This window comes from Pogona vitticeps, chromosome 3 (genome assembly GCF_051106095.1).
Source record: "Pogona vitticeps strain Pit_001003342236 chromosome 3, PviZW2.1, whole genome shotgun sequence".
Lineage (NCBI taxonomy): Eukaryota > Metazoa > Chordata > Lepidosauria > Squamata > Agamidae > Pogona > Pogona vitticeps.
The window spans coordinates 158,374,529-158,388,463 of record NC_135785.1 but is presented as its reverse complement, the minus strand read 5'-3'; the positions used below and the strand labels follow the sequence as shown (position 1 = coordinate 158,388,463).

Here is a 13,935-nt window from a genome sequence, read left to right as displayed (position 1 = left end):
GTGCGGAACCAAACTCCCAGCCTCCCTAATTCACTGAGCTACCCAGTCAGCCAAGTCCCCACTAGAAGAATGGAGGAATTCATCCACAGTCATGCATTTTTTCAATCCTAGTGGTCTAAACTTTAGCACACTGTGCTGCATAAGAATGGGGGTGGGGTGGGACAAAATTCTACAATATGAATCTTAGCTACCAGTGGCAACGCACGTCTTTCACATCACTCAGCAGCACTAAGAAATGCAAGGTGATATGTATATTGATATAGCGCCTAGCAAAGTCAGCAGAAACCCACCCTAGCATCACAGTGGTTGCTCAGGAGAAGTATTAAAGGATTTGCCAGGGAGCGCTCTGCCTTAGGGCAATTGGTGGTTACTTGTTCTGCCATGTTGTCACTCTTAGATCCCACTGATTTGGCCCATTTTCACACTTTTGGCCAAGGGCAGTGAACATCCCGAGTGCTCACTTGACCTACCATTCCTTCTTTCAGACGCCGTTATGTTCCCACATTCTTAGGACACACAAGGTATTATACAAATGACATTTTTAACCATGATATTTGACTTCAGTATTACAACGAATATCCTAATATATAACCACCAAATGCAGTTCTCATACACATCAGATCTTTGGGAATTTTGCAGAGTGCTAACTTTCCACCTACTAATGACTATTATTTTGAAAGATGCATGCAAAGCAATCCAAGATACCACCTACATTATTTCTACTCTATTTGAATGAACCGGCTATGTGTTTCTATCTCAGAGCACAGCAGAACAAAAACTCGGGTGAGATTGTCTCATTGCAGAAGCTCTCGGTTCCTCCAATGCTACTGCAGTATTTGAGGCATTCTGGTGTTTGTGACTTTTTATTCATTCCACATAGAAAAGCATGCAGTATTAATGTAAAACAGTACAGTATTCATGTAAAATGCTCAGTGCACATTTGGTAAACAAGCTATTAGCATACCAACCCATTTTTATGAACTACACAGGCACAAATCACACAGTCTTGTACAAGTGGCGCCTTAAAGGAAATGGTTAAAAGTGGTGTTTAATTAAAAGAAAAAAAGGAGGAAGAAAAATAATTGGGTTCTCCGCCTTGAGCAACGAGACAGTTTTTTCTAGCTGAAAACTTGGCAAAGAAATTTACTATTAGCTACACATTGAACACTACAGATGCAGGAGAGAGAGATATGAGAGAGACTCATGCAGATATGAGCAGGCAAATTTTTAATTCTGAAAGCCAGGTTCTGAGAAAAGCTGGTTTCAGCAACAGCAGCCATCACAATCCCTCCTTAAGAGACGCAATTAAGATGTTCTCCTATAAGTCGCTTACCCTAGAAACACTGGTTTCAATGAGAATCTGTCCTGAAAAATCTATCACACTCAGTAACCGGACATTTAACAGCTCTTCATGGGATAGAAGACTTCATGTAACCCAATACTAAAACAAAATCCAAAGTGCTCTAAAACAGAAGACATTTATCAAGCTATGAATGATTTTAAAGACTGCATCTTCAGCAAAATAGTTTGGGACTCTAACCAGAGGCTACAGGTGGGCTCCATCGCTCAGTGTTTAAGTAGAAGACAAGCTGAGGTCAAAGGAGGACCTAAGACGAATTAATTTTGGGGGTGGGGGCAGGAAACCTGAACATCATCACATTGGCACTACAGATATTTCTGCTTAGAAAACATGTCAGTCAACAAGGGAATCAGTTCTTGGTGGTTTTTGATGGACTGGCGCTAGACAGGCTGTTGTGAATTTTCCTTTTTGCTGATGCATGGATGCTTTTGGCTTTTCGGTCTGGTACAAAGGATGATGACCATGGAGACTGGAGTTGGTTGTGGAGGTTTTGCAGCTCAGGCGCCACCTTAAAAAGAGAGGGCCCAAGTTTGTGCTCTTCAAATGATCCGCGCGAATTACTAAAGAGAAAGCTCGGGGAAAGCTCCCTTTGATATAAGAAGCTCTGAGGTTTCATTTCATTTGTTTCAGACGTCCGGCCACCAAAGAGTGGAAAAGGTTCTGTGACATCTAATGCTGTGGGAGAAAGGATCGAAAAACTTGTAGATTTCCACTCGCTCCCCTCTTCCGAATGTTCGCTCGGCAGAGGACATTTGAGGGAATTTTGTTCCTTTCTTTCCTTCATACCTTTCTCTTTTTCAGTCAGATGATCAGGACATTGTGTTGACTTGCAAGAATTATCCAGGTCTGAAGAAGACTTGGAAGGGTAATAGGGACTCTTACTATTGTCTGATTCAGACATCATGGAGTCCAGTTCAGAGATTTTATCAAGGTAGGCAGCATCCATAGATGCCTCACTGGACGTTCGGGTGCGGTTCATTTCCAAAGAACGGACAGAACTCAGTTTCTTAGGCACACTCTGGTTGTGTGATTTTTCACTGGATTTGGATGAAGACTCCCCGGAGTCACTGGTGACTGTATTTGTTTCAGAGCCTTCAAAATCCAAATTCTCATCGTAGTGGGGCCGGCACCTGTTCCAAAAGACTGGTTTTTCTGATGGAAAGCAAGTCACCTTGTTTTCAACACTCTCACAACTGCTTGCACTGTGTTGTGGGGAGCCTTTGCTACAGTCATCTGATGCCTCCCCAAAGTCTTCAAATTCCAGTTTCCTCAGAAAGGTGGGGGGCTCCCTTGTGCTCTCCTCTTTCACCACAGGATCGTCTTTGTTGTTGGGTGTGTTCAACTGGAGGCAACTAAGAGACAATGGCGTACATGGATCCGGAAGGTCATAAAGTTCTTCTTTATAGGGTCCAATTTTATCCCATGTTTGTTCTGAACAGGTATCCATATCGGAGCCCGATATATCCAAGAGACTCCCTTGAGAGCCCGAAAAAACCTCCCTTCCAGCAGCACACTGCTGGGCTACAGATTCATCCGAGCAACCCTGGCTGCCTGCATTTAAACACACGTCATTGCTGCTGCTTAACAGTCCGCTACGTGCCGGCTGCTCAAGATCATCAGGGGGACGGTTCACACACAGGCAGTTGGGGTCTATGCTCTCCCCTGGGCTTTCTAACAATGCATTCTTGTTGGGGGCACCTTCACTCTCTTTCTCCTCCATGGGAACAGGAACATCACTTTCGGCATCTGCAGTTTTCCTCTGCTCGCCTTCCCTCTTCAGCTGAGAAATCTGTGACTCCAAATCTTCTATGTAGGCATCGCTTCTCTCCAGGGCCTTTTTCAGGCGGTTCATTTCCCGCTCGGACTGTTCTAGCTTGGACTGAAGGGCAGCGACCGTGAACCTCCCAAACCTGCAAGAAACCAACAGATCAGAATTCAACGTTGGTTTTAAAGACGCTTTGGGAGTGGAGGAATCCCAAGTTTCATATTAACAACTCACACCTCTGGCACATTTGTTCAGAAGCAGACAGACAATGCTTGGGTTATGGCCAATGATGGCTCTCCCTGGAACACTGAAAAGCTAAAGAAGACGGTATATACCATTGTTGAAACTGTGACTTGCTTTCACCCCATAATAAAGGGCAGAGGGGGGCAGATACGCTCAACAAGCCCAGCCCTAGCTGAAAATCTTTGATTTTCCCACCCATGTAGTAACTAGGCCCTGTTATCTTCCAAAATCAGCGGAGATTCACTGCATTGACAGGGGCATGAAGCCAAACCTTCTACACAAGGGTACTGCGCTCACACTGGACGCCTCACACCCCTGCTTTTTAACATTAACCAAAGCTCCATGTTATAAGACTGCTGAAAAGTGTGGGTCTTTGTGCTCCTCAGAATCAAAATTCCACATTTATTATAAAAGAGAACAGAACCTATTTCCCCCCAAAAAATGTCTACAGCTGAGAATTAAACCATTAGCAGCACTCAGGCAATAACAAGCAGAAGATTACCCTTCCAGGGGCTGGACCTATCCATTCGACTCAAATATGCATGAAGAATTATCCCCTAAAACAATGGCAGAGATTTATGATAACATTTGAACAGCGGTCCACATCTTGAAATATTTACATTCAATCATTTTCTTACAGCACAGCAGCGTTTTACAATATACATTTCATCCACAATGTCACCTTGTCAAATATAAAAATGCCAGTATGAAATTCAGTAATTGTCATCATCCTTTAGAGGGTTCCCCCCCCCTTTCATTTTTTTTTTAAAAAGAGACTCATTTGGAGCCTTTCGATTATGTTCCTCTCTGATGTACAGCTTTCACTCAGCCTCCACTGGGCTCGCAGTGTAAAAAAAAATTATTTTATTTTTAAAAAATCTTGCAGTGCTGCTGGTTTCTTTGGAACCCTGTGCCAACTTCAAAAACACAGCAACCACTGGAGATGAGTTGTGTTCTGAGAAGAGCGTATGCTGCCTCCTTGATCACTTCGTTTCCAAGTTTGTTTGTTCTTTGTATATTCCCTGGCACAATTTAAAGAGCTGGTGCCGTTAAGGACTGAAATCAGGGGCAGAGAAACCCCACACATTTCTTGACTGTGGTTGTCATTAGCGTCACCCAGCAAGAACCATGGTAAGGCACCATGGAAGTAATTGCCCACATCCACTCAAGGGCCTACAGTTTCCCTGCCCATGTCATAAATGGCTTTAAAGCCCTAAATCCCAATAAGCAATGTGTGGAAACTGCAAGGAAACAGGTTTTGGCAAAACATTAGAAATGGCTTCCTAAGAGTGACAAGAACTTGACATTGCAGCAGAGGGCCTCAAGAAGAGATGAGCTCTTTTCCACTGGGAGGTCAGCATCCTACTGCTGAACAAGAATAGACAACAATGGCATCAGGGTAAATGTTGTGCCGCAGGCTCTCATCATGGAGATCCCTCCCTGTGTGATGACACCCCTTGGGCAAGGTGTGTGATTCTACCCTACCACCCTGGTGGGAGTTACTGCTCGGTGGACGCAGGACAAAATACTTGCCAAAGCATTTAAGCAAAGGCTGGACAGCTAACTGTCAGAGACACTGTGACTGCATCCTGCACAGCAGATCCTATTGTGAGAACTGGGTTGGGCTAGATGATCTCCAGAATACTCTTCCCATGCTGTGATCTTCAAAGGACCCTTCCCTCCAGGTGCCATTGGATGTGAAAAAGATAACTGGGGAGAAGCCCTTCTCTGTGTTAGTGCCTCAGTTGGGGTCTGTTAACTCAACACAAGCAGGACCAGGTTAAGGTCTTCAGAAGGGCTCAGCCTTCTGAACTCCTGATTTTAACTCTGTTGTGCTGTGCTACTATTTATACGTCCCTTCCCCCCAGCTTTTCTAACAATATCTATTTTAGTCAGCACTTACTGCATGTATGGGGGAAAAAAAAGGAACCATGACTAGGAGACAGAGAATGCACATTTTAAAGACAATACCAACACAACATGTGGTTGGGTATCACAGGAAATTGCTGGGATCTTTCCAAAGAGCTAGACGCTGGATCCTTGATAAAAGCCTACCTCAAGAACCCTAAAGAACTAGAAAAGGCTATGAAGGAGACATTGCCCCTTAAACTGTCCCCAAAGGGTGTCCCTTAAGCCTTCTGTGCTGGATGACCTCCCAAGGGATACAGTTGTGTTCAAAATTATTCAACCCCCAATGCTGTAAAGGGGTTTAGGGACTATAGTGTACATTTGGAATTGTATTCAGAATGAAATCCTACAAGGACGTTTTAAAGAACCAAATGCAACTAAAATAACATCAATTGTTTATGTAATACAGTAGTAAATGTTTCTTTTGTGGTTTCTTCATTGCCACAATTATTCAACCCCTTAAAGACTACCACTCTGAAGAAGAGAGGTTCATTCAGGTGTTTTCGATCAGGTATTGAAAACACCTGTGGATGTCACCGAGCACCAATCAAGCATAATAAGCACCAATTAGGCAGCTTGAAAATGACTGTGATACTCAGCTCCTTCTAGACATTTACTGGTGTGGTTACAAACATGGTGAAGTCAAGAGAATGGTCCAGGAAGACAAGAGAAGAGGTGATTTGTCTTCACAGGAAGGGCAATGGCTATAAGAAGATTGCAAAGAAGTTAAACATACCAAGAGACACCATAGGAAGCATCATTCGCAAATTCAAGGCAAAGGGCACTGTTGAAATGCTACCTGGTCGTGGAAGAAAGAAGATGCTGACTTCGACTGCTGTGCGCTACCTAAAGCGTAGAGTGGTGAAAAGTCCCCGTGTGACTGCTGAGGAACTGAAAAAAGATTTGTCAGATGTGGGTATAGAAGTTTCAGCTCAGACAATAAGGCGCACACTGCGTAATGAAGGTCTCCATGCCAGAACCCCCAGGCGCACCCCCTTGCTGTCTCCCAAGAATAAGAAGAGTCGACTGCAGTATGCCAAAAGTCATGTGGGCAAACCACAAAAGTTGTGGGATAGTGTTCTGTGGACTGATGAAACAAAATTAGAACTGTTTGGGCCCATGGATCAACGCTATGTTTGGAGGAGGAAGAACAAGGCATATGACGAAAAGAACACCTTGCCTACTGTGAAGCATGGCGGAGGGTCAATAATGCTTTGGGGCTGTTTTGCTTCTGCAGGTACAGGGAAGCTTCAGCGTGTACAAGGTACCATGAATTCTCTTCAGTACCAGGAGATATTGGATGAAAATGTGATGCAGTCCGTCACACACCTGAGCCTTGGGAGACGTTGGACCTTTCAACAGGACAATGATCCCAAGCATACCTCCAAGTCCACTAGAGCATGGTTGCAGAGGAAAGGCTGGAACATTTTGGAGTGGCCATCGCAGTCACCAGACTTAAATCCGATTGAGAACCTCTGGTGGGACTTAAAGAAAGCAGTTGCAGTGCGCAAGCCTAAGAATTTGACTGAACTAGAGGCTTTTGCCCATGAAGAATGGGCGAAGATACCCGTAGATCGCTGCAAGACACTTGTGTCAAGCTATGCTTCACGTTTAAAAGCTGTTATAACTGTAAAAGGATGTTGTACTAAGTACTAAGATTGAATGTCACTTGGGGGTTGAATAAAAACTAATAATGATGTGAGCACAGAAAAGACATTTGTGGTTATTTCATTATAAACTTAAGGTTATATTTCTCTGACCTACAAGTGCCTCTTTCATGTAAATGTAAGCAAGATGACTGAATGATCAAAATCAATGTCAAAATGGCCAAAACATTCAATTTCAGTGGGGGTTGAATAATTTTGAACACAACTGTACTACTGATGACTAGAAAAATCAAAAACTGGATATCTTTTTTTAAAATTTGAGGAGCACATGAAGTTTACTGGTCAAAAAGGGAAGGAAACTCAGATGTTCTCTAGGTGATGGCTCCTGAAGCAGGTGCCGCACTCTGCCTTATGGCAGGGCTCTGTCCTGTCCTCTTTCTTTCCCTGTTCTGTTTTCTCATACCAGGGTCATAAACAAAGTTTGGTCTAGGTGCAGGCAGCCTAGTGCTGGCCACAAATCCTAGATTCCCAAAGCTCCAGCAAACCTGACTATCAAGGATTACAGAGAATGCCATCCAAAATACCAGAATGGAATCTGGCTTCTTACCCAGTTTACTCCCTTTCCTCCAGGAAATGTATGAGATCATTAGTAAGCACAAGGAGAACCAGAGCTGCCACCTTCATCTAGTTCCTTTCTCTGTTTGCTAACAGCAACTAGCCACATGTCTCACGTACGTTAATGAATACATTTTCTTATGCTATACTTTCTTTAGCCAGGTATCAGGGTAGAGTACAAACACACAATATTATAAGACATCATCATAACAAAAAAATAGGTGGTGGGTAAAATCCTGTTGATCAGAGTACAGTGGTCCCTCGCTTGACAACGTTAATCCGTTCCAGTGAAATCACTGTAGAGTGAAATCGTCGTCAAGCGGGTGGGAAAAAACCCCATTGAAACCTGCTCAATGCGTTCCAGTGGGCTAAATACTTAATCGTCCAGAGAAGATCCTCCATAAGGCGGCCACTTTCCGGTGCCTGTCTTGTGAAAAATCCATCCTAAAAACAGCGGGGAGACATTTTGCACAGGGGGCGGCCATTTTGAGAGCCGCCGATCAGCTGTTTCAAAACCATCGTTAAGTGAAAAATCGGTTCCCGAAGCAGGGAACCGATAATCGTAAAGTGATTTTTTCCCATTAAAACATCGTTTTGTGATCCTCATCGTCAAGCAGATTCTTTGTTTAATGAGGTCATTGTTAAGCGAGGCACCACTGTATTCAGTTTGCAATTTGAGTAGGCCCATTGAACCAGTAGGGATTTGGTAAGTCGGCTTCTCCATAATTTCTACTGAATTAATGGGCCTACTGTAATTGCAACCTACTACACCAAGCAACAGGGTTTCAGGCAGCAAATAAAACTCAACTGATTTCCACCTCCCAAATGACCTGGAGTTGAGGTGACGGTAGATTTACCATCATCCGCAATTGCATATGAAGGGTACTTTATGGCTGACGTGCCCCAATGCAAAAAGCTCTCTCCTTGTAGAACCATGATTTGCTTGAGAACAGTCATTCTGATTATCAGAATCCAAATCTTCCTAGAACAAGAAGGTCAAAAGGTGTTTCCGGCTTCCCCTGATGATTCTGCTTTGACATGGGTAAAATGTTGCCACTAGGGGTGGCGTTTTCAGATTTCTTGGATGACAATTCTCACAGTTCCCCATTCTGGAAGTGCTATCTGATTTATCTACATCATACAGATGCTTAAATGTGGCTCACTTGGGGGGGAAAAGCTTAAACTGGAAGGTTTTGAGACTGAGCTAGACCTGGTTTGTGCCAAGCTTCATGTTCCTGCTCGTGCTACCTGGGAGCTTTCCTTTTGGACCGCGTGGAGCTCGGCCTAGCTAAGACTCAAAGTTTTCCGGTTTGGCCTTTTCTCCCAGGACAGCCACATTTAGGTGACTGTAAGGGGTATGGAACTCAGACAGAACTCCTAGAATGGGGGTTATGGGAGTTTTGGTCCAAGAAATAAAAAAAAATCCGATCCTTAGTTGGTACATACCCACTCTGCAGACTTCAAGGCCCCTTCAGGTACTGCCAACTGTTAAGATATGATCAGCAGTCTGCTTTGTAGAACTCGCACAAGCATTCACTAGATTATGCTGTGCGCATTCGAGCCACATGGGAATGAAAGGATTCAAGACTCATTGCCTCCTACCAATTGCAGGGAACCAACTGTCACTACCACGGAAGAGCCCGACTTGTTGATGCAAAATGTCCAGAAGTTTGGCATAGTTCACTTAAATGCAGATCCAGCAAAAATTTTCAATGGAAGAAATGTGTAATATGTTTATTTAATGCAACCTGCATTAAAAGCAATCTCTAATTTGCTTACAAAGAAAAAGTGCCATGTTCTCAAGTGTAGTTTTTCTTAAGAAGTTGATTCCTGCTGAAAACTAAAGAACACTTCCAAAAATTTCCCGAGAGGTTCTGATATTTTAACAGCCTCAAGAGAGAAAGCTAGGAAAGGTAAACTAGCAAACAAGTGCCTATTATCAGTATTATTTCAACAAAATTAAACAAAGGGATGTGCCCACATCTGACCCTACTTTGTGGTTTTCGCACATGAGATGGCCAGGTTAGAGAGAACTATCACACCTCATTTTCTACCATTTGAAGAGGCAGACTCTTCCATTCCAGAGACAGTGGGTGGAATACCTGATCCTCCAAATGTTTGGGGAAATACAGTTCCCATAATCCCTTACCACTAGTCATGTTGCATAGGGAAGATCAGGATTAACATTAGACTAGAGGAAGAGCGTTCCTGGAGAAGATCAAGGGCTAATCTAGTCCAGGATTCTGTTTCCACAATGGTTAAAACAGATGTGCATGGGATGTGCAGAAGCTGGTTGTGACTATGTGTGCATCCTGTTTCTCCTGTTCTTCAGTAACCAGCGGTGAAATGCATACTGCCCCTGCCACTAGAAGCAATATACAGTCATTATGACTGGCAGCCACCAGTCAATTTATGCTTCATGAGTTTGCCAAATCCCTTTTAAAGCCATCCAATTAAATTAAAGTCCTATATATCTAAATGGCACCCACTTTGAACCTTTGATCTAGATGCTATTGCAGCAGGGTAGAAAACAGCCATAGATCAGAGTAATATACAGCTCAGCTGTTAATCCTACAAATCCAAGAAGCAAGACAGGTTTCTCTATGATCTTGCAAATGAAGTGAAGCATATTAGCATAAATCTAATGTTATTCGTACCAACTCCTCATGCTTAAAGGGAGGTTAAGGTGATGGAGCAGCGAAGCCAACATAAAAACGTGCACTTTTCCACATTCAATTCACTTTAATGCAGAACAACACTTGCATTATTTCTCATGGAGAAATGCACCTTGCAAGATTTTATTGGTTTCTATCAAAATGTAAACCAAAGCAATTTTGTGCATGTCTCTATTTCTGGTATGAGGCCTATCCCTCCCCCCAAGAAGAAGTGAGAGTCTAGAACAGTGATGATGAACCTTTTTGAGCCCGAGTGCCCAAACTGCAACACAAAATCAACTTATTTATTTCAAAATGCCAATACTGCAATTAAAGTCTGAATGCTGAGGTTTTAGTTTAGAAAAAACAACTGTTCCTGCACTGCAAGGGTTAAATGCTTGTTCTCCCCCCCCCCCATGGGTGGTATTAACAAATAAATACTTACTGGTGGGGCATATCTGCCTTCCAGTGGGAGGGAGTTCCAAAAGCTGGGAGAGTCTTTGAAACACAGCTGCATCTTTGATAGTGCAGGGATGGTGTTAAAATACTCATATGTGTTTCAAAAACTTAGGTTGTTTTCTTAACAGGCTCCTTATAATATCTTTTTCATGGCAAGGGCAAGAAAAAAATGTCCAAAAAGAGGCCAAAGAAAAAAAAGGGTCAAAGACTTCATTGTGTGACTGTGCCCATCCTTCTTCATTTATTACTTTCTTTTTTTCCCCTAGCTCGGAGCTTAGGAAAATTCCTTTTGGTGCAAATGCTGGAAGATAACTTTTTGGAGCACCAGCCTAGAATCCTGTCAGAAGGTCACCATGGGGAGATTTAACAATCAGAGGGATTGGTGAAAGGGGGTACATTAATAGGCCACAAATTAAAAATAAAATCATGCACAATGCAAGCTTTTGTGGATGAATCACATGATCAGAGGGACTGCTGACATCATCTTCAGGACTCAGCCAATCCCGAGGGTGGTGCTGCTGCTGCTGCCTTGGGAACCCAACCCCACTCACCTGGGTCTTTGTGACCTCACAGGGCCCCACCTCTCTGCTGGAAGATAAAAGAGGCTGGCTGGGCAGGGCAGGAGACCAGAAGAGAGGCCAGTGGCCAGAGGGCAGTCTGGCAGAGAGAGTGGCAGTGGCTGCAGGGGACCCAGCCCTTCTGCCCAAGGCAAATTCTCTTGTGAAAGCAGATGAACTTGTTAAGTGGGCTTGCGAGTTAACAGCTTGAAGCTGGCTGATGTCGGCGATGGAGCAAGGGGAAGTCAGTGGACGTTGGCAGACAGAAGCTGGTGGAATCTCCCTGCGGAAGCTGGCTGAGGTTGCAAGGCGGAGGCCGGCAGAGGTTGGTGGATGAAGGTGGGGGATGTTAGCCTCCTGAAACCAGCTGGCGGAAGCTTGGTGGATGGAAGCCTGGGCGTGTGTGTGAATGGCTGGTAGAGTGAAGGGGTGTGTGTGTCGGGGGAGGTTGTGTGTGTGTGTGTGTGTGTGTGTGTGTGTGTGTGTGTGTGTGTGTGTGTGTGTGTGTGTGAGAGAGAGAGAGAGAGAGAGAGAGAGAGAGAGAGAGAGAGAGAGAGAGAGAGAGAGAGAGAGAGAGAGAGAGAGAGAGAGAGAGAGATTTTGAAGTTTTGAAGTGTTATCTTGTTTGTCAGGGGCTGTCACGGGATTATCTTCCCCATCCCCTCATATCTGGGGCCCAATGCCTGGGGTGGGTCTTTGTGACGTCATGGTGTGGGGCCTTGTGATGTCACAGAAATTGGGAACATAATATTTCTTCATGCATGTGTGAGGGAGTAAACTAGGTATTGTGGGTTCCCTGTCTGAGCTCCTAAGCAAGTATATTATGTGTCGTGTTGGACAGACACAGGAAGCCAGTGAGCCCTGGTGCCATTCGGAGAGGGTTGGAGTTGGGTACCCAAACACTATGGCCACCCTGTAACAATAAATGGAACTCACTCCTTCCCTTCCACCACTGCTCCTCACATTTGTTTGCCTGGCCTGGAGATTCAGGGGAGCCCAACCATTTCCTGCCACAGCAGCTCATTTTCTGAGACCTGGCAAGCCTCATCTTCATCACCAACACCATGAGCACTCCATGGACAGCTCCTTGCAGAGTACAAGTGGGGAGAAAATATGCCACTTCGAAGAAGATTCCAGTCCAACCTCTCACACCAGTGCCACAACCAAGGAAATGGAGATGGGCAATGATTTGGAGATGAGCGTACATTAAAATTCATGTGGATCTATGCCATGAATAGATGGCAAAAATACACTGGTACTGCAAAATCTCCTGCTTGAGGGCAGTGGCTACCTTTGAGTGCCTAGTGCAGTGATGGTGAACCTTTTTTGAGCCCGAGAACCCAAACTGCAACACAAAATCAACTTATTTATTTCAAAGTGACAATACTGCAATTAAAACCCAAATGTTGAAATTTTAATTTAGAAAAAACAACTGCTCCTGTACTGCAAGGGTTAAATGCTGATTTCCCCCCCCCCCCGGGCAGTATTAATAAATATTTACTGGTCCTCCAATCCCCCACTGGGCCAGACCGGTAATGGTCGCCATTGCATCCCTCCGCTAGACCACTGCGCCAGCAGAGGGGAGTGCCGAAATCCAGGATTGGAGGATGGGTAAGTATTTCTCTATGGCAACTTATGGCTCGTGTGCCAACAGAGAGGGCTCTGTGTGCCAGCTGTGGCATGCGTGCCATAGGTTCGCCATCACTGGTCTAGAACAACTCTTGCAAGAAACACAAAACATTACACACATGTGCAGTAACTTCATCAAAACTACTACACTTAAAAGAAAATAGTGACTGGTCACAGACTAGCAGCCCAAGAAACTGATGAAGTATTCCCCCCTGCATGCCCCCAAGTTTTCAAATTTATGGTCCAAACACAATCCAACAGCACATTGCAGTCTGCTGGCAAGTCACTTTGTTCGTGGAACTAACGAAGCAAGAGAAAAGAGGGGATTTCTTGAGACACTGGCCAGAACCACATTGCAAAAGGAGCAAGGAGACTTGGGATCAAATCCCCATTCAAGATGATTCAGGGCTGACCTCGAGTCAATCCCAACTTCTCAATAAGCCAGAAAGGTGGCAGCCTTAAAGACAAAGAACAAGCAGATAATATCCTCCTCCCCAGTTAGCTCACTAAGAAATCCATCTTTTCCATGTCGAAAAGGCTTCTCCTTCCCCATTAACTAGGATGGAAATGCAGCAGGCTAGTGGAAGTGGGACAGATGATTCCCTCTCTTCTGCACTGTTCCGTTAACCTGCCCCTGCAGAACTCCTTCTCACCTGTGGTGATCAAGAGTGAACCCTTAAACACAAAGCTGTCCAAACCAACTACACTGCGAGGAAATTACTTGTCAGAGAAAAGGAGGTAAGCTCCAGTTCCAGCTGGACTGGCCCTCCCTTACCAAAGACCATCCAAACCCAGTGGCTCTGTGATGGAGGCCATGGGACAATGAAGCGGAGTGAGGAAGCACCTGCTCCTGCAGAGCTGCTTACTTTTCATGGATCCACTACACTGCCATTTGACAGAAGACCTGGGAAATGCTTTGAGGAGTCCAGTCAGAAGGCAGGAGATACATATTTGTCATATAACGTATAAATGAAGGAGGTTGGGTGGGGATAGCAGGATGAGTACAGAAAACAAACTACCGTACTGTATTTGCCGGCGTATAAGAAGACTGGGCATATAAGACTACCCCCTCTTCTGCACACCTTCCACACACCAAATAAAAGGTGCTGTTCATTGTACCTCCGGCCCGCTACTGCAT

At 44.5% G+C, this 13,935-nt stretch overlaps 1 protein-coding gene across 2 annotated transcripts in view; it reads right to left on the bottom strand.

Annotated features, from left to right (window-relative positions):
* Nucleotides 1-844: 844 nt before the first annotated feature.
* The window catches only part of OBI1 (ORC ubiquitin ligase 1), a 37,487-nt gene continuing 24,396 nt past the window's right edge, over nt 845-13,935 (bottom strand). For both annotated transcript variants that reach the window (XM_020810847.3, XM_072994677.2), the window contains one exon: nt 845-3,270. In XM_020810847.3, the coding sequence (XP_020666506.2) occupies nt 1,710-3,270 (1,561 nt within the window). In that variant the 3' untranslated portion in view covers nt 845-1,709. The remainder of the gene's footprint in view (nt 3,271-13,935) is intronic.